Source organism: Pieris brassicae, chromosome 6 (genome assembly GCF_905147105.1).
Source record: "Pieris brassicae chromosome 6, ilPieBrab1.1, whole genome shotgun sequence".
NCBI lineage: Eukaryota > Metazoa > Arthropoda > Insecta > Lepidoptera > Pieridae > Pieris > Pieris brassicae.
Window position 1 is genome coordinate 8,474,190 of NC_059670.1, and position 20,221 is coordinate 8,494,410.

Here is a 20,221-nt window from a genome sequence, read left to right on the forward strand (position 1 = left end):
GTAATGACATTTTTATATGTTAGGCAAGTACGCGTACCAGAATATCATTAAAATGTTCATGTTCGTTAAAATTAACTATGTTTTGCTTCATGTTCTGTCAGAAATTTAAGGTTATAAATAAATAAATTATTTTGAACCTGCATAATCGCGATACACATTAATTATATTTTTAGGATTTGATCTCACAACAATTACTCTGCAAAATGAAGAAACATATTTAGTTCCCACAGGTTCACGTTACCCTCTAACCTGTAGATATACTCTGGTGAAATAAACGAATATTCAACACCTAAATTATATATAAATGTACTGTACCTACCAATAGTAAGGAATTTATTAATATTTAACATACAGGTAGTAAAATAAAACATGTTTCAGTCATAGTAATTGTTTATTTAGGAAGTACGGCACCTCTATCTTCCTTAACACGTGGCGTAATATAAATTAAAACATAAGCAAATATATTACAACAACTTATACAATACAAACATTACTAATTACTTATTATTATGTATTCATAAATTATATAAGCAGTTAAAAATCATGATTTATTAATGAACGTAAGTGTTAATTGGCAGCCAAATAATAATAATAATTAATATCTTGTCTGCATGCTGTGCTATAAAAAAAATTTCAATTCATACAACCTTACGATAAATGATGCGATGATTTCATAAAATTGTTTAGGTACTTTGTGAGTTTATATACCTACATGTATTTCATACATAACATAGCAAAAGCCATCTAGTTACTAGAATACGACACATCCCGGGCTATTAAAAATTAGTGATTGTTTCCTTTGTTAATAAGAATAGTTATTGTAAAGATATAATTCTTCTCAAAATCTACCCATACATTTTTTTGTAATAAATATCTCTTTCACATTAACTTATTAAGATAAAACTTGGAAGAACATACTTTAAGTTTCTGTTTCCTACTCTTGAGTGTAATGTTATCTAAGTAACCATTATTTCTTACTCCATTCTTATTTTTTACATTATTCATAAAATACAGATGTCCCTCATATACAAAACTGAAATAAGAGAAAACCTTTCATGAATATAAGGTTTTAATAAGCTAAAATTAACACTAAAATATGTTTTGGTTACATTAGATACATTAACACAGACACTAACAAAACAGATTGACAATGTCATCAAGTTATGGCTGATAGTTACAAGCAAGAAGTTTACATCATTCTCCCGCACTAATTTAAAACATAATCTTTTAAAAAATCCGGTGTTTTACGAACGCGGTCAGATCTACGAAGTGTTGGCTGCGGCAGTGGTGATGACGCTAAATCGGTCGCTAGCTCTCTGCTATTTTCAAGTACCACAGGTCCTGTTTCATTAGATGGAGGAATTTCCAAGTTTTGATCTTCTGTTTCTAGAAGTGGTTCTGCGACGTTATCATAATCAGGAGTATTTTCATTATTTATTCGCAGATCTACCCCTTCTGAAGCCAGTGGTGCTAGATGTCGATTCGACACCGTGGTTTCTCGGCCATCTGGGAACCGAATATATGAAAAGTCAGGATTGCTGTGTATCAATTCAACCTCTTCTACTAATGGTTGATATTTATTTGTACGATTAAATTTCTTCATCAAAACTTGTCCAGAATTTGTAAGCCACGATGGAACAGAAGTGCCGTTAGTAGATCTTCGTGGGTGTCTAAACATTATTATTATTATTTTTTAATATAAAATAGGGGGCAAACGGGCAGGAGGCTCACCTGATGTTAAGCGATACCGCCGCCCATGGACAGTCTCAATGCCAGAGGGCTCGTGAGTGCGTTGCCAGCCTTTTAAGAATTTGTACGCTCTTTTCTTGAAGGACCCTAAGTCGAATTGGTTCGGAAATACTTCAGTGGGCAGCTGGTTCCACATAGCGGTGGTGCGCGGCAAAAATTGCCTTGAAAAACGCTCAGTGAGTGGAACGGCGGACGTCGAGGTGATACGGATGGAATTTTGTATTCTGCCTCGACGTCCGATGATGAAACTCAGCTTCAGGTATTAATCCGAACAACTCCTCTGAACACTCTCCATGGTAAATGCGGTAAAAGGTGCAGAGTGACCCCACATGTCTACGCAACGCCAAAGGATCGAGCCGCTCGGAGAGGGATTGGTCATCGACGATTCGAATAGCTCTTCGTTGGATACGGTCAAGTGGAAGGAGCTGGTACTGGGGAGCCCCCGCCCAGAGGTGAGAACAGTATTCCATGTGGGGTCGTATTTGAGCTTTATGGAGTTGCAAGCGGTGGCCCGGAGTGAAGTACCGTCTCGCCTTGCTTACACCAAGCTTTTTGGAGGCTAATTTTGCCTTTCCCTCCAAATGACCGTGAAACTGAACGTCGTTCGATATGTCAACGCCAAGTATTCCGATGCTGGCTGTGGCTTCAAGAAGAGTGTTTTCGAAAAGAGGAGTAGCGACAAAGGGTATTTTTTTCGCGGAAAACGCGCAAACTTGTGTCTTCTTGGGGTTAAATTGGACTAAGTTTAGTCTACCCCAGTCCGAGACTCCACGTAGTAGAGTTTCGACTTCAGACACAAGTTTGTTCCGGTACTCATCGACAACTGCTCGAGAAATACCTGCCCGGCCAGTGTAAAAAGTATCCCCAGTGCTGTCGTCCGCATAGCAATGAATGTTGCTAAGTTGCAACATGTCATTGATATGCAGAAGAAACAGGATCGGGGATAGAACACAGCCTTGTGGGACCTCAGCATTCACGGGTTTAAGGTCGGAACATGCTCCGTCGACGACGACCTTGATGCTCCGATCGGCCAGAAAGCTGGAGATCCAGTCGCATAATTTCTCGGGAAGCCCGTAGACTGGAAGCTTCGAGAGCAGTGATTTGTGCCACACCCGATCGAAGGCTTTCGCTATGTCCAAACTAACAGCTAGCGCCTCCCCCTTGGACTCAATTGCCTCTGCCCATCTATGTGTAAGGTATACTAGAAGGTCACCAGCCGAACGACCACGACGAAAGCCGTACTGATAATCGCTAATCAGCTGGTGGCCCTCTAGATACCTCAAGAGCTGGCCATTAATAATGGATTCCATTATTTTGGAGAACAAGGAGGTTATAGCTATTGGACGATAGTTGGACGGTTAGTTGGCGGAAGAATCTAGGTTTTACTTCAGAGCAGGTTCGACAAGATTTTGTCATTGTTCTGACTTCTTCAATGGAGTAGGGAAGGTTTTTAGAGCGAACCCAGTGAAACATTCTCGTTACCCCTGGATGACAAAGAGCCTCGTGCAGCGAGAAAAGTTATGCAGTACGTGTTTCTACAGTCGCACAAACTCGGGATAGTGCATCAGCAGCATAGTTCTCTTTCCCCGGTCTGTATATAATATTGTATTTGAAAGCAGCAAGTTCCACGGTGATTTACTTTCTTCAATCACGCCCTCTGCCATAAGGTTTCTAATCTACTCTGTAATAAATTCACTATCCTCTTTGCTGTACCTTCGAGACTTAATAGCAATAGGTTTGCAGTTGGGAGATACATTCGCATAAAGTGGTACAGTTGGTACTGATGCTTCCGTTACGTTACATACTTGAAGTGGATATTTTGGCCCACCGAAAGAGAACTCTAGCGATGAATGTTCTTCGAGGATGTCATGGCCTATAATAATGTCAGCACAAAGATTTTTCACTATAAGAAGATTCACATTATCATATTTATGATTTCCGATCTTCAGGGTTTGCAAAGTTTGGCCTTCCACTTGTGAAGTATGATTAAGAGAGGCCATAGAAATCATCTGATTGCAGGATTTTCTTTTTAACCTGCATAGTCTTGCAAAGCTGTCATTTATAAAACTGATGGAGCTGCCGGTGTTGAGAAGTGCTTCTGCTCTTATTCCTCGAATATAAGCAGGTACAGTAGCTTTACGTAGTGTAGAAGGTGACGCTGCTGTGATACAAGCGGAAAGATCTTCAGTACCTACCACAGAGTTTGTAGATTTGGAAGAGCTTCTGCACACAGTGGCAAAGTGCCCCTTCTTGTTGCAGAGCTGACAAGTCTATTTAAATGCAGGGCAGTTCTTACGAGGATGTATTTGTCCCCCACAAAAGAAACATTTTCGTCGTCGAGGATTATTAACAGAAGAACAGGGCTCGTCGTGCACAGTTTGTAATGTTCGTGCTTTTGGAGCAACAGCATTTAAAGATACAGTATTGAAGCTTTGAGAGTTGATTTCTGCCGTTTCTAGAGAGAGTGCTTGGTTGTAAGCTTGATCAAGTGTTAGAGTTAAGTTTTCTAAAAGCCTTTGTCTGATTTTTTGCGATGATATACCGGATATGAATGCATCATGCACGCTATCGTTTTTGTTTCTGCATCAACAGCCGCAAAGTCACAATCTTTAGAAAGCAGTTTTAAAGCTTGTAAATATGTGTCTATACCTTCTTTTGGTCGTTGTTTCCTTGTTGCTAACATGTGCCTTGAAAATATTAGTTTTTTTTGGTTTTACATAAAGTTTTTGCAGTATTGTGATCGCTTCTTCGTAGTTCGTGGCTTCGCTTAAATATGTATAAATATTTGGTGATAAGTATATGATTTATCAAAAGCTGAAACTTTATGCTGTCCCATTCTGGCGGATGAACCCACTGTGCATCTGTTTCTGAAGCGGTCGGTTTCTGCACGGAAATGAAGCTTTCGAAAGTCTTACGCCAGACAATGTCATTGTTGACAATGTCATCAAGTTATGGCTGATAGTTTCAAGCAAGAAGTTTACAACAAGAACTGATATAGAATCATATACTTGAGCCCTCATTGTTGAATTCTTTCTCAGGTACATATTATAACACTTACATTAATTAAAAGCTAAGCCTATATTACAATTTGTCTATTGGTGGTGTGGATGATTATAAGCAATACACTTATATAGTATAAAGTTCATAACATACAAGCATAAGTATTTAACTAACAATTTACCTGATATACCCGTCCTTTGTCAATATTCTTGCTATTTTCATATCTATCTGCGTCTATTAAGCTATCCTCGCATTGATTCCATCAAAATTGTTTCAATATGTATTAACAAAAACTAAAACATTTGAATTAAAACATACCTCTAGTACAGATCATTATATATATTTTAGGAGAACGTTTAAAACAGCAACATAAAATGAAAAGTATAATTATTTAATAACATAAAAAAACTTTTTACTAAAACGTCCAAAATATGACATGTATTTAAAACGGTAGCCATTATAGATGGCGATCGGGGTATCGAATTATAACAAACAGCAGCTTTTAAGATTTGCACTAAAACATGGCGGATAAACGTTGTTCTTTCAAAACTGTCGAAACATTAATTGGCTATTGACTACCGAAAAGCGTGAGCGTTAATGTGAGTCTTGTCGTAGCACTGTCATGGCATCATTTATTATAACCCGACTCAGGCCTTTTGGGCCTAGCCTATCGACCGTCATTTCCAAGCAAGTTTAGTTTTCGTTTTCTATATACACTACTGTTAAGGCATCTTGTCTAAGCCCCCCGTTCACATAAGCAAAAAAAGTAATTTTTCAAATTGGTTATGCGCTCAAACGTAATCAAATTCTTATATTTTAATGTCTAATAAAATAGTTTTATTTAAGAAATAAACTTTCAATAATTTATTAAGTTTTTTCTTTACGACTTTAATAAGTTTTCTTATTAAAGTAATAGTATAATTTTCGTTTAAATTATAGATTAAATATTAAACTTAACATTTAATATTTTGTATTACGCAAGTTCTGCTGATTTAAAATCAGAATAAGAATTCTATAAAGGTAAATCAACGGATTTTATTACATTGTTTAATATGACTGGACGTTACAAGTACTCACAATTATTAACGATGGATAAGAATTAATCTTCCTTAGAGGAACACTGGACGCCGAGTCACATTTGACAAATGTTGTGTTTATCTGTGGTTGATAGCTGTTCTTCCGTCTTTGGCTTTTGGTTGCTTTTGATTGTTTCTTTCTATTAACTTGCTCGGTTGGTACCTACAAGTACTAATTAGGTATTATGTGTTACTTTTTGTATCTATAAATTTATTTCATTGCAATCGTTACAAATTTTGGTAATGATCTGTTAAAACTTAAAGTGATTATAATAAACGTCCTGTGAAAAAAGTTTAAAAAAGTTATTGGTGCTATACTTATCGGTATTGTGTTATGGGTGAATATAAAATCTTTCGATTACAGTTTTATTCTTCTCTTGGTTTTCAATTTTAAAGTGATTCATTTCTAGATTAATGATAAGTTCTATTGGTTCGCTTTATGTTCGTGGTTGTGTATTACTCTAATAATGATTGGTTAGGACTTGTGTGGTATGGCATTGGTAACAATTCGTCGTACTCCAAGTGTCCAAACGCCTAAAAAAACGGTGAGTTCAACCAATATTTTATTTTCTTGAGTCTTTTTATATGTAATTATTTTATTTATAGAGTGAATAATTAACCATTTCAAATAGTTATTCATATCAGACTCATTTTTTTTCTAATGTTGTCATTTGAGTATGATTCCATTTTAGGTACATAATGCAAACCCTTGAATATTTATAGTACTGAAGTTTTATTGTGCCTTTGTGTCTTTACTCTAGTAAAGTTATTTATATATCACTATATTTTGGAATATATTTCTGACCAAGAAGTTTTTAAAATTTAATGTTTGTTTATAATGAGCTTAATTTGGCTTAATCTTTGTCAATGAATACCTAATTAACTTGAAGTTATTAAGTTAGTATGTGTTTTTGAATTATCAAACTAAATAAATGATTTACTTTACATTTTAGGATGAAGAAGAAAAATCTAGCGAAGTCATTGACGAAGATGCCACAAATCGTACTAATAAAAGGTAAGTTAAAGTCTTTAAAACATAATTCTTAAGTTAAAATTTTGAATTCATAAAAATAATGTGTGCAAACTAACTTTAATTAAAAAATATATTAGTTTATTGACTTTTCTGTTTTGTTATATGATAATTGTTAATTGAATATTATTAGGAAATTAGGTATTTCACTTTTAAGTTAACACAGGTTAAATATTAACCCAAAACTTGTTTAATTAAATGTGGGAGTGCCATGCTGTGGTCCTTGGCCCTCAGCCCAATGAGGCACCACAACCGGGGAAATACCACTGTCCAACAAAACCAGCAGTAAGGCAACAGGTTTATCTTATTTTTAAAAGGAGAGGGTACCACTAGCTTTAAGGCCAGCAATTCCAAGTAAAAAGCCTTCTAGTGTGGCAAGTACTTAATTCTAACTTACCTGTCTGCTTGTTTCCTGTCCCATAAGCAAAAAAATATACTTGATTGATCAAAAATGTTTTACTATTACTTTGCCAAAATTGGAATGTGCTACAAAATATATACTATTTCTAGTGGAATAAGCCTGTGATAAACTTTACTTTACTAATTTAATCCTGTGTTCTATATCCACATTAGTAGTTGTTTATAGACTCATTAGTCTAGTAGTTAGTAATAATCATACTACTGCAGATTTACTGCAGAATTAAAACCCCTGGTGGGGAAATCCATGAATTTTAAATATGCTTTTGAAACATAGACATATGAATAGGGATTGCATTTTCTCACATGGAAGTGAATGAAGAATATTATTATCACTTGTAAGTGCTATGTAATCGAAAATGTATAGAGTGTGAAGCTATGTGGAGTATCAATGAATTTGAATATTCTGGTAAATTTACAAGATTTTTACGTGGGTAACACTGAAAATGTTTAGAACTGGCCAGTAAAACATTGCTAATGAAAACTTTTTGAATTTCAATTTTAATTTGGTAACCGAATTTAGTATATTCCATTCATTTGTCATTTGTTACTGTAAATTGGCGGCAAATCTACAACTCTTGTTACACGTGAAAATGAACCTCACGCCTAATATTGTTGGTCAATGATTTATTATGACTTTCGTAGTGGGCTTACTCAACAACAAAGCTATGATAGGCTGCATTTAGCATTTCCTAATGAAGCCCCATCTCGTGCCACTATTTACAATTGGTTTAACGAGTTTAAGCGTGGATATAGCAATCTCAATGATGATCCGCGTGAAGGACGTCCTTTAACAGCGGCTACTGAAGATAACATCAGTGCTGTGCGACGCATGATAGAGGAAGAAAAGAGACTTTACGAGCCCTGAAGATGCAGTGAAAGCGTACGTAAGTGCCATAGAAGAGACCTAAGGAAGAATGGGCCCACTGCTTTTCTCAGTGGTTCTATCTTAATCGAGATTACTTCGAAAAACGATAAAAGTATTGGCAACTTTCTAATTTAAGCCGTTTTTCATTTCCTAAACATTTTCAGTGTTACCTAGGTATCATCATCACAGACGTACATATACTCTATAATAGTATAAGCATGGAATTTGTATTGGGGTTTTGTATTTAAATCACGGCTATTCCAATGGATTTTTCTTCTATGTGGGAAATTAATATTTGTTTTTGTTAAGAAAAAAATTGTGAGATAAGAAACATATGTGAGGCTCAGAAGGCGGTGATGTACACATGTAGAGTTGTAGCACCACTGCATAATCATTACTTTATTCGTATGTAATAATTAGCTAAATATGATAATGAAAATAATAAACTTATTGAAATAAGTGTTAAATGTTTTACGATATCTTTAAATTGCCTTAAAAGTTGATTGTATTTAGAAAATACATAATATTTGTTCTCATACTGTAACTCCTTTCATTACGTGAATGTCGAGGCCATCCGCCTTCTTGAGTTTGCACTACTCTTAATGTTATCCTATTTCATAATACTAGAAACTCATCGAAATAGGCTAAATTTATTTGTTTTGGCCTTTATTTAAATAAGAGGGCAACCAACTCTGTGGATGATCTAATAAAGGTGACTACAGCAGCCCATCTACTGTTAATGTTATCCTATTGCATACCACGAGAAACTCATCAAAATAGGCTAAATTAATTTGCTTTGACCTTTTTTTAAATAAGAGGGCAACCGACTCTGTGGATCATCTAATAAAGGTGGCTGCAGCAGCCCATGGATGTCCATGAGTGCCTGCCTAGGGAAAGATATATTTGTAGGGTGTATCTTCGAAAAACTCCGCTGGGACCCAATTCCATAGCTCTAGTGCGTGCGCATAAGGAAGTACCTTGTAAAGCGATATATACAAAGCTATCAAGACATAGGAGGAGTTGTAATGAGTCAGTCAACACAGATAGTTTATAAGAACACTCTCCCAACTAGTCGACATTACAATAGAGATGCAAATTAAAACTGGTTTTAAACCAATTGGGCCATTTTTTAAAAATATTTTCTTTTTTGAAATAAAGTCATAAAAAAAGAGTGCGACTTTTATTATTACAATATAGCCTATACAATAACTATGGCTAATAAGTAATATTATGTAGACTTAATTTTCTACAATACTAATGTTCGTGTGTCCGAGATACCGCACTTGCACTTATATTCACTACACTATGTTTATTAACATAAAAGGTTTAGTTCTCTTTAGGCGTCTTATTCCTGTCGTGTCAAGAAGTTGGATTGCTTCAGCATTCACATGGCTATGTAGCCTGTTTAAGTGAACAAACCGTTTTGCCGTATTTAGGACACATTAAGATCCTTGTGGATACTTTTATTTTTAATGTACCATGGTGCATTGACAATGTCCCGATGAAGCTTGTTCTGAAACCGTTATATTATTTCTAAATTGCTTTTCGCTGTATAGCTCCAAAGCTGAATGCCATATGTCCACACAGGCAGTTCATACTATCACTTGTTTATAAAGAAGTAATTTGTTATGTATTGACAGGGGCGATTGCCTTCCTATTAGCCAGTCCATTTGTTTGTATCTTATATCTCATTCATTTCTTTTCTTTTTCCACGTGTTTTTTCCATCGCAATTTAGCATCCAGGGTCATTCCCAAGCATTTAGCGGTATTAGCATATGGAATTTTTGTATCGGTGATGTATGTACTGGATGGCTTGATTAGTAAAATCGACATGAACATATTTCGAAGTGGCTTTATTCGCCACTTAGTTGGCCAATCTGTGATAAAATTAATGGCATTTTGTGACATTTTAATGGCTTTTGCATAATTGTCACTGGTAGACATTATTGCAGTATCACCAGCAAATGTAGCTATTGTACTGTTTTGGGGTTGTGGAATATCACATTTGTACATTAGGAACAGGATCGGACCCAATACACGTCCTTGTGGTACTCATGCATTAATTTCTATCAGTTGTGTGTACGAATCTTTGCATCTCACTCTAAACATTTTTCTATATGAGACTCCAGTATATTTGAAAATTGTCGAGGTAAATACTTATACAACTTATAAGAAAAGCCTTCGTGCCAGACTTTGTCTAAAGCTTGTGCGACATCAAGAAATATAGTCGTACAAACCTTTTTCACTTCAAGTGTCTGCGCTATGATGTGAGTAATCCTATGAACTTGATTAGTTGACTAGTCGAGTGTTTTTCTCTAAATCCAATCTTCTAATATTGGCTTAAGTCTTTTTGGTAATAATCTTTCGAATAATTTGGACATTATAGGGAGTAGGGAGATAGGTCTATATGAACTTGTCTCATGTGGTGGTTTCCCTGGTTTTGGGATCATGATGACTTTTGCTATTTTCCATAATCCTGGAACATATCTTAGACTAAACGAAGCGTTAATGATATTTGTTAATTTTACAATTCCGTTTCTAGGCAAATAACTTAAGATGTCCTGTGATTAAATCATAATCTGGAGATTTTTTGAGATGCTAGTTTTGTATATTGCAGTTTTTACTTCACGCGGTGTTACCAATTTTATTTCCATCACAATTTGGCCAAATAAAGAAGAAAAGTTTTGTTTTGTAAAATCGTATTGAGACCCAAAACACCCAGCATTCAAGAAGCCATTTTGGCTCTGTCCTTCAAATAACTCTGGAATTTTTAAGCATATGAAATACTTACCGCCCTGTCTAAGTCTCGACTCTGAATCTTATGCTAAATGTTTAAACACTATTAGACGGTCAGCAACTATTAAAAAAAGTGTTTTTCTAATACATAATATACCATAATTGAATTACCTCTGAGCTTTTAAAAAAAAATATTTTAATTAAAGTTATTAGGTTAAACGATTTGCTGAAAGGATAAATTGTTTCTAATGATATAATATCAATCGCAAGATTAAAAAGAAGTCTGCTAAGGCACGAGCGTTGCGTGTTGCGCATCCCAGCTCCTTGTTCCTGTTTTGCGTCGTGTTTCTATATTTACGCTGCCAATACACGCTCGGTTTAGACTTTAGAGGAAAACCGTGACGTCTGACAACGCGTGGCTGTCGGTTCACGGCGTAATGTCTGCTTTAGCGCCTTGTATTGTATTGTTGTTCAGCTTTTGAGGCGGATGGTGCACCGTAAGGCGCGCACCGGTCGTGCGCTCGCGCCATAACTCATACTATATCCGATGCGACATCGCGAAATCATCCATTACGCCATTGTACTATAAAATATTTGTGCCCTATTTTTGTGTTATAAAAATATTGTGCTTTTCAGTGCTCCTTTGTCTTCATCATGGTTGCATTTAGGTAAAGGTGTTTTATGTTAAATCTATTGGCGTTTGTTTACAAACTGACAACAGTGACCTCCGTTGATTGTAAATATTTGGTACACTATTGATACTAGTTACTAGTATAATATTTTTTATATAATCATGGATTCGTTTAATAATTAAATGTACTTTTAGAGTCTAATCACCATCTTGTTTTATATGGGTAGTGTTTTTTTAAATAGGTACATTTGTATATTTAAAGAGTTAATTGATTGATAACTTCAATTGTAATATTTCTTAATGAAATATTAATGAATTTAACTATGATTAATAAATACCTTACTGTGGTCTAGGCTATCATTTCATAGACACGTGTAGGTTTTAACATTGAAATAGGCATTTTTAGGGAGCCAGTTACCTAACTTAAATATTCTGTGATGTGGTATTACTATCATAACATATTTTAAATCTCTGCTCTGGTATAAACATATATAACATTCTTTAGTAAAACCGAAAACATTGCTATCAACGTAACTTTTATGTCCTAATGTCCACTAATTGGGCGAGTACATCGTTTACGATAACGAGGTAGATAAACATATATCAAGCGATTAAATACTTTTTAAATTATTGTCTTATCTGTAGCCAAATTTTACGTCTAGGTAACTTAATAAAAATGTAAACCTTCTCGTATTGCAATTATAGTAGGTACCGCATCGTTATCCATATGTGGTAAAGATCAGAGAAGCAACACACATGCTGCGTACGCGCATGTATGGTCGCGCAACGCTTCTTTGGCAACGGGCCGCTACTCTATTTTTATCAAACCTTGAGAGCACCCGCCCTTGCTGCTATAATGGAAATGACACCTAAACATTTAAACACCGTCGTATTAGAGAATAATCACACTACTTAAACACATATGGTGTGGCGGCCATTTATGTAATATTATTTTGAAACTACGAAATTATAACAACAAACACGTTTTAAGAAATCGATATATCAGTCTATGCACAAAATTACTGAACTAAATAAACGTTCGATCGAAATGAGTGACTAATCGTAATCATGACTAAATAAGTGTCACGTCAAACTCACGGCTCAAGGGCCAGCCAGCGCGTCGGCTCCGCAAATGAGCCGAGCCTTGTTTTGTCTGTTCCCAAGAACTGAACTCGACACTGGTGAAAGGGAGGTAATTGCTACGCCAATACCGATTGCGACAACAAGCTAAAAATGGCGTCATTCATACAGTTTCCGATTAAGAATTTTTAAAATCTGACAGTTATTGCGAGATAAGTTCCAATAAAGCTGGTTTTTGGTAGTAATCGATGAAAAATTCTTCGCGATGGCAGCTTGTTTGATTAAGGGGGCTAAACTTAGTTAATGTTGTTCTAGCCTCAATGAGTGCTACTTCGCGAACAAGGGCGCGGCACTGGTGCTGGGTAGCGCGGAGAACGGTTGCGCTGACCGGCGGCGATCTCCGGCCCGAGTCCAGCCGCAGCCCGACATACATCACCACCTACAGTCCATGTTTTACTTGGTGCGCCCGGAGGAGACGCTCAAAATGGTAAATTTTTGTATGTGGTTTTTCATGAGGTGGTTTATCCTATCGATTGGCTATTAAATAGTTTATAAACTTGAATGTTAGGGTCAATGTTTTGTGACTAGAATAATCTTGTTTTAATAAACATTGTTGATATTGATACTAGGCGGTGAAATTGGAGAGCGCTCACGCCGGTCGAACGCGCTACCTGGTAGTGGTGTGCCGGCAAGACGAGGCCGCCCTACTGGGCATCGACTGTAATGAGGGCACGACTGTAGGCCTTGTGCTGCGAGTGCTCGCCGATACATCAATCAAATTAGATGGCGATGGGCAAGTATATTTACATTATGTCATTTCTATAACTATTTATTCTTCATAGTCAAATGTTAATCATATTTTAGTTGACAAATAGTTAAAATGTAACCTGGAATATACTTAATTAAGTCACCGACTCAGTGGCCGATCAATATAATTTACACTGTAATTTAAAACAATATTTGCAACAGTTTTGTAATATAAAGAGAATAATAACGTTTTTTGCCCGACCTACAAAATATAAAACGAGCAACCGACCTTGACCGTTCATTGTGTTTAAGATATTTCTACTTAGATCACTCAACTTACGATTGTAGAATGTACTATTCTCTTCGAGGACACCTGAATGCGTGGGTTATGAGCTTGATTCAATAATCCATTTGCAAATTTAAATTAATAATTTGCTATTTAGTCAAAATATTTATAAATCCGGTAATGTGAATGTAAGTGATAGGAACGCCCTTGGTTAAGACATTAACTTAGTCTGACCTTTCAACATCCATTATGTGAATCGGATGAACCTTACCGATTCGATGCACCTGCTTAAAGGAACATTATGGTTAGCCTTTGGTGTATTCCGATGGAATAGAATGCAAATATGATTTTATAAAAAAAAGCGTACACGCAGTACGTGTTTCGTTCGACCATGGTATATTTTATAAGAAAATTCATCTAAAAATAGTATTATTTTATACCCGTTAGGTATTTTTTACATTCAGGATGTTAGCGCCAGGTCAGGTCACTGAAGGAAAATTGTGTGGCCATTAAAGGATAATGATGCCTTTTTAAAACTAGGTCATGACTCAAACTTGAAAACAATTGTAACGAAATTCAACAAAGAGTTCAACGTTACTTGTTCTAAATGTAATCTAGGTAACGCGTTATTTAGGACTAATTTGTGGGTCTCGTGCATTATTTGTAAATTTGCTTAAATAATTTGAGCATGCGATGTATGCGATCGCAAATCGCTAGCACATAAAACAAGAAATAATTTGTGTTTGTATCTGAGTAGGATTAACGAGTGTTTTCATTTTATGCTAACTTTTAAATGTTTTTTTTGCCATCTGTCAACCCTGTGTGAAAGGAACAATAACTAATTGAAGATTCATTGTCCACAGCGGGTTTAGTGTGTGTGTGTGCAATCGACAACATATATTCAAACCGGTGTCTGTTCAAGCCATGTGGTATGTACTCTATGTATAATTTTTTGTCATAGTATTGTTGACATTGAATGCAATTTATTTGTAGTCGTTTGTGCACATTATCTGCAGTAAATTCATATGAGATTTTAATGTAATGGAAACTCAAAACTACTAACGCATTTTAACATATTACATTTGCAGAAATTCAACATTATTATAAAATTTGTTTTGTGTCAAGTATTTATCGAAATGGGCATACCTGTAAGGGTATGGAGAAGTTTGTATGACAATCTAACTGCTGTATAAGACTGTTGCGTCAAAGACGATTCTATTTTACGAACAGAGGAGGCGCGCATTCTTTCTCAGGTCACTCGTTTACCTGTTCCCTTCAGCGATTGCCTAAACCTTACGAGCAGCTTACTGAAACTATTTTTAGGATAACCAGGGTGAAACAATTAACCTATTTTTACGGATGCAAAATTTGTTAAAATCCCGTAACAGTTTTTGCGTAGTAACCATCATACAAACATACAAAGTTTCTATACACCGATAATTGGCTATATCATCTTTAAAATTTAGACGTAGACATTTTGTACATGAAACATTGTCTTGAACTTGCTAAAAAATTATTTCATTATCTATCATGAAAATAAATTAAAATGTCCTTCTAATTTAAGTTGAAAAATTAAATGAATAAATGCAAGGATTATGCTTCTAGGAAAAGCTTGAGAGATGAAGGAATGAATCAGAAAAAGCTTGGCAATGCACCAGGTTTACTGATTGTTTTTCGACTGAAATTTTGTTACCTTATCTTTATAGTACTCCCATCTATTCGCCTACACATTTGCACTTATAGTCCTAGAATCGCTGACGTCATCTATATTTGATAAATGCGGTTTTTTTTCAAAATACTAACCCTATATATGAGACATTGTAATGGCGTTAAATGAATGATGATGAAATTTAAAAAAAACCTTACGTATACAACCTATCAGAAGAATGTCTGAACAGTTTCCTTAATATTTTGATAGTTTAAAGTTAAAGTTTATTTTCAGGTCGGCATTACAGACTCTCCACAGGGCGAGCGGCAGGGCGCGGGAGTTGAACCATTTTGCGGGCGGGACATCTCACGCATGGTGTTCGTACTATGAAGGGAATATAGACTCGGACCGCTCATGCCTTAATGAATGGCATGCCATGGATTGTATTGAATCACGCCGACCGCCCTCACCTAACTCTCTTCGGCATAAGTGAGTACCAGCGACATTGTTTTTATGACAAAGACTAAGTATAAAATGAACTGTGTAATTGAATTACTACGCGATGTATACTATGCGATATATGTCCCGTTCTAGTAACAATATTTAACAAACCAACTCAATTTGCTCCTTTCGACATTGTGTCTTAGTAATAACGATTAAATTTTGTACACAGTTAAGAACGCAACTATTACGTTAAAGTCTCTTAACAAAACACACACATTGTTTTATTCTTAATGTGAAGGCTTTATGCCGTTATCGAGGAACTGAACATAGGACCTCAACAAAAGCATGGAATAAATCATATAGATATATAATAATCCCCTTTCAAACAATCAATTTAGCTGCTTTACTGGCCCTGACAAACAGCTAAAACGTATAAATTACTTGCGTTAGTTTTTCATACGATTATTTTTAGCGAGCGTGATTATTTGTTATTCGAGTTATCTTCGCTTTATTACGTAAATTAACTCGTTTCCTTATTGACATCCTCGTTGTTAATATCCGCGCGTTGTTTTGTTTCTAATAATTCGATATAGGTGTGCCTAATATAATACGTTGACCGAACATTTTAGTTGTGCAACACAAAGCATGATGGTTAGACTGCTGCGTAAACCAAGCGATTTCTTTCCCATGAGATTCAAACAAAGTCGTTTATTAAGAATAACAGTTTCTTATTAAATCATTATACTATAAATCTAATCGGAGGCTTAAGAAGGTCTTTCAGTGCCCCATGCTTCCCTAAACCAGTTCGAGCGTTGACTTTCCTCCGACTTGCATCACTCTTTAGATATACAATATATATACATATCAATTCAATTAATCTACCGTTAGAGTTTCAATTAGAATGTCTAGAAGTGAGTAATTCGTATTTTTTTCGCGAATCAGGTAATTATTAGTAATCACATAAATTATGTTAACTCAGCAATTTTGTTTGGATATAAATCTTGTTACGATATAAAACCGTTACGGTACCTAGACCTCATTTCTCGACCTCGGAAAGGATCGGACGTTGGTAAATACGCTAATTAAACACTTTTGCTGCGTGCAAAATGCTCGACGAAACAATTTTGAATTATCTGCGAATGTTACTTGCGTCAATTTGTAATCGATATCAAATTTACATACACATTTTGTATACATAGTATTTATTTGTAAAAAATATTTAATGTCACAAACATCCATATGTTTGTCCGCTAAAATTATTAATTTTGTGGAGATAATACAATGGCACAAACGCCTGAATTTCTGATGTGCCAGGTTAAGCTAAACATATTATGATACACACAATATGCTCGTATATACATATAATAAAAAAAGATTAATATTTAAGTAATGTTTTACAAGTATGTGCACAGTTGGGATTTTAAAATCCTAGGCGCGAACGATAAATCTAGTAATGCCCTACGATCTTTTGTGTTAACATTTTGAAATTCTATTAATAATGTCTTTAAAACGTTTATGCACATATATTATACCTCTGGGGATGCCAGAAATCTACGCAACAAAAGGTATAGTATGCAATTATTATAATATTAATTATTTCACGACGCGTCGTGCATTGATTTCATACGTGTTGCCCTTTTATAGACTGCATTTTATAAGAACTTAATATTACTAATAACTCCACAGGTAATAAGACGAATAGAGTACCTCAAATAAAAGTTAAAGCAAAGCGAAAGAATTCCCATTCCATATATTATTGCAACTGTAAACTTTTAAAATGAGAATGTAGAATTACCTCAAATATATGTGTATGTTCGAACTTAAAAAAAGTTTTCCTATTTTGTTAATTTTTCTTTGTTACTGGTAGACCCTGTATGGATCATGGTGATGGATGCATTTCTTATGTAGTATTTATACTTTTTCAGACCTCGACAAAGAGACGAAACAGAGCGAGTAATAAGGTGCACACTAAAAGAAATTATGATGAGCGTAGATTTGGACGAGGTTACAAGTAAAGCGATTCGCGGACGCTTAGAAGACGAGTTAGATATGGATTTAGCTGAATATAAATCTTTCATAGATCAGGAAATGCTGACTATACTTGGACAAATGGATGCCCCCACTGAAATATTTGACCACGTTTACTTGGGATCCGAATGGAATGCCAGCAATCTGGAGGAGTTGCAGAGGAATGGGTAAGATTTATTGTAAATAGATTCAAAATTTAGTTTTTCGTCTGTAGGATTTAAGGGTAAACCTCTGTGTCTTCTATGTAAGTGTTAATTTTTTGTTGTTATTTTTCTAGGTCTAGTACCCTAGTAGACCTAGGTCCTTAGGTAAACTCTTTCATAAAAATACAACCTATATAAGACATAATAAAAAAAAAGATATTTTAAAAATAAAGCTTAGTACAACAGTGTGGTAAAATGTGTTTTTTTGTTTTCTTTCAGGGTTCGACATATTTTAAATGTAACAAGAGAAATAGACAATTTTTTCCCTGGCATGTTTGATTACCTAAATGTAAGAGTATATGACGATGATAAGACTGACCTTTTAAAACATTGGGATAATACTTATAAATATATTAATAAAGCCAGAAATGAGGGATCAAAAGTTCTCGTTCATTGCAAAATGGGGATCAGCAGATCTGCCTCTGTCGTGATCGCTTATGCCATGAAGGCCTTCAACTGGCATTTCGATAAAGCTCTCAAATATGTCAAAGCGAAAAGAAACTGCATTAAACCGAATACTAATTTCTTGAACCAATTAGAGACATACCAAGGTATTCTCGATGCCATGAAAAATAAAGAAAAGTTACAAAGGTCTAAGTCAGAAACAAATCTTAAGTCTCCAAAGAATGCATCGAAAATGGATAACAAAATAACAGATCCCACGCCTTTAGCTTTGGCTATGACGGGTTCCTATACGGGACGGCCGCGATCCTGGTCTCCAGACACTAAACTAGCGTCAGAATTACTTCCTCCGACTTCGGTGTCCCTTGAACACCTCGCTTTGTCAGAGACCCGGCATATGTTGATGCCTTGCGCTAGTGGCAGCTACAGTGTCTCTCCTAATCAAATTATTAGACTAAAGGAAGAAGGAGTTCTTTCAGTTAAGCATATCGTTAATGAAATCGAAAATGCCGCATCCGGGGATAAAAAGGATGCTCCCCGAAGAAATCAGAGATTAAATTTTAATAACGTCCTCGATAACATTTCAGGCAGTAATATCGGGGATCAGACAAGTAAATTCCAATCGTCTCCGTTACGTAACGTAGGACAAAAGTATTTGCAGTTAGATGACAGAATACACACGTGGGATCCGGGGGAAGCGCAGTGGGTGAACAGTGAAGAATTAGGGAACCCTAACGACAGTGACAATATAGTGAAGAGTGATAGTGGTATTGTGGACATTAAATTAAAACCGAACGACGTCATATACGGTTCGGTCGAACGAACTTTAGACTGTGACGAGAGGAGAGCCGTCGATGAGGACGCGCCGCCACCTAGTCGACAGAGCTCTTGGAGCTCCTTCGACAGTGCGGCGCACGACCTCTCGCGGCACTCCTCGTGGAGCTCCTACGACACGCGCTCCGCGCGCCCCCAGGTGGTCGCAAGAGACGACAAACGGCCCAAGGAGCCGCCCGATTCGCCCGCGCCGCCGAAGCCCGCCTCCGACCTCGGCATCATCGACGAGCATACAGAGCCGCGCCGGCGTGGCGCTCCCCCTCGCCCGCCCGTCGATATCTCGGAAAACGAACGCAAATTCAACGAAACGTGTGCCATACTAAAGGAGATCGCGTCTACCGAGGCGGGCGAGGAGCGGAGTCGCCTAGCGGCGACGTGGGGCGGGAGACTGTCGGCTTCGGCACCGCCCGACACGTGGCTGCGGTCCGGGCCAAGACGCCGTCGCCTCGCCGCTGCGTCCCATGGAGACCTGCCGCGCGACACGCCCGCGTCTCCGCCAGCCGTCTCCGGACCGGCGGGCTTAGTCAGCAACCTTAAGAAGGAATTCGAGGCGCGCTCCGAGAGCGAGCGGCCGCGACGGTCGGCGTCGCGGGGCCGCGGCGGAGAGGACGTGTCAGTGCGGGTGTTGGTGGACCGTTACGACGCTCCGACCCGCGCTCGCTCGGAGTCGGGCGGCGGCGGTCGATCAACTCGCGGCTCGTTCTGCGGCGCTGAAAGGCCGCCCGTGGCGCCGACGGTGCTGGCGCTGGCTCCGCTGCACTACACGGACCTCGTGGTGTCGACCGTCCTGTCGAAAGCTCAAACTAAGAAACTGACGCAGCACGGGAAGACGCACCCGTTGACGAGGCTCAACTTGAATCGATCGAACGCTAGGTGTTCGAATCCTGTGTACAATACTATGTAGAGATATTGTTTTATTTTATTTATTGTATAAATATAATTCTTGCCAAACTCGAAATTTTATCTTTCTAGAGTTTTATACTATTTACAAATGAAATCACGGTGTATTGTGTCTGTCACATAAAATTGTATATTAAACGTA

At 36.9% G+C, this 20,221-nt stretch overlaps 1 protein-coding gene and 1 pseudogene across 4 annotated transcripts; one reads left to right on the forward strand and one right to left on the reverse strand.

Moving 5' to 3' along the window:
• Positions 1 to 3,425: 3,425 nt before the first annotated feature.
• LOC123710622 lies at positions 3,426 to 4,432 on the reverse strand (annotated as a pseudogene).
• Positions 4,433 to 5,959: 1,527 nt separating this feature from the next.
• LOC123711153 (protein phosphatase Slingshot) lies at positions 5,960 to 20,083 on the forward strand. 4 transcript variants are annotated; one of them, XM_045663589.1, is made up of 8 exons: positions 5,961 to 6,370; positions 6,779 to 6,840; positions 12,903 to 13,074; positions 13,217 to 13,380; positions 14,484 to 14,549; positions 15,563 to 15,757; positions 17,638 to 17,907; positions 18,163 to 20,083. In XM_045663589.1, exons 1-8 carry the CDS (start codon positions 6,317 to 6,319, stop codon positions 20,081 to 20,083), a joined length of 2,904 nt encoding a protein of 967 aa, XP_045519545.1. In that variant the 5' UTR covers positions 5,961 to 6,316. The 4 variants fall into 4 exon arrangements, with proteins under 4 accessions (XP_045519546.1, XP_045519545.1, XP_045519547.1 ...); XM_045663590.1 differs by lacking the exon at positions 14,484 to 14,549 and having other exon boundaries at positions 5,960 to 6,370; XM_045663591.1 differs by lacking the exons at positions 5,961 to 6,370; positions 6,779 to 6,840 and adding an exon at positions 11,335 to 11,544.
• The last annotated feature ends 138 nt before the right edge of the window (positions 20,084 to 20,221 follow it).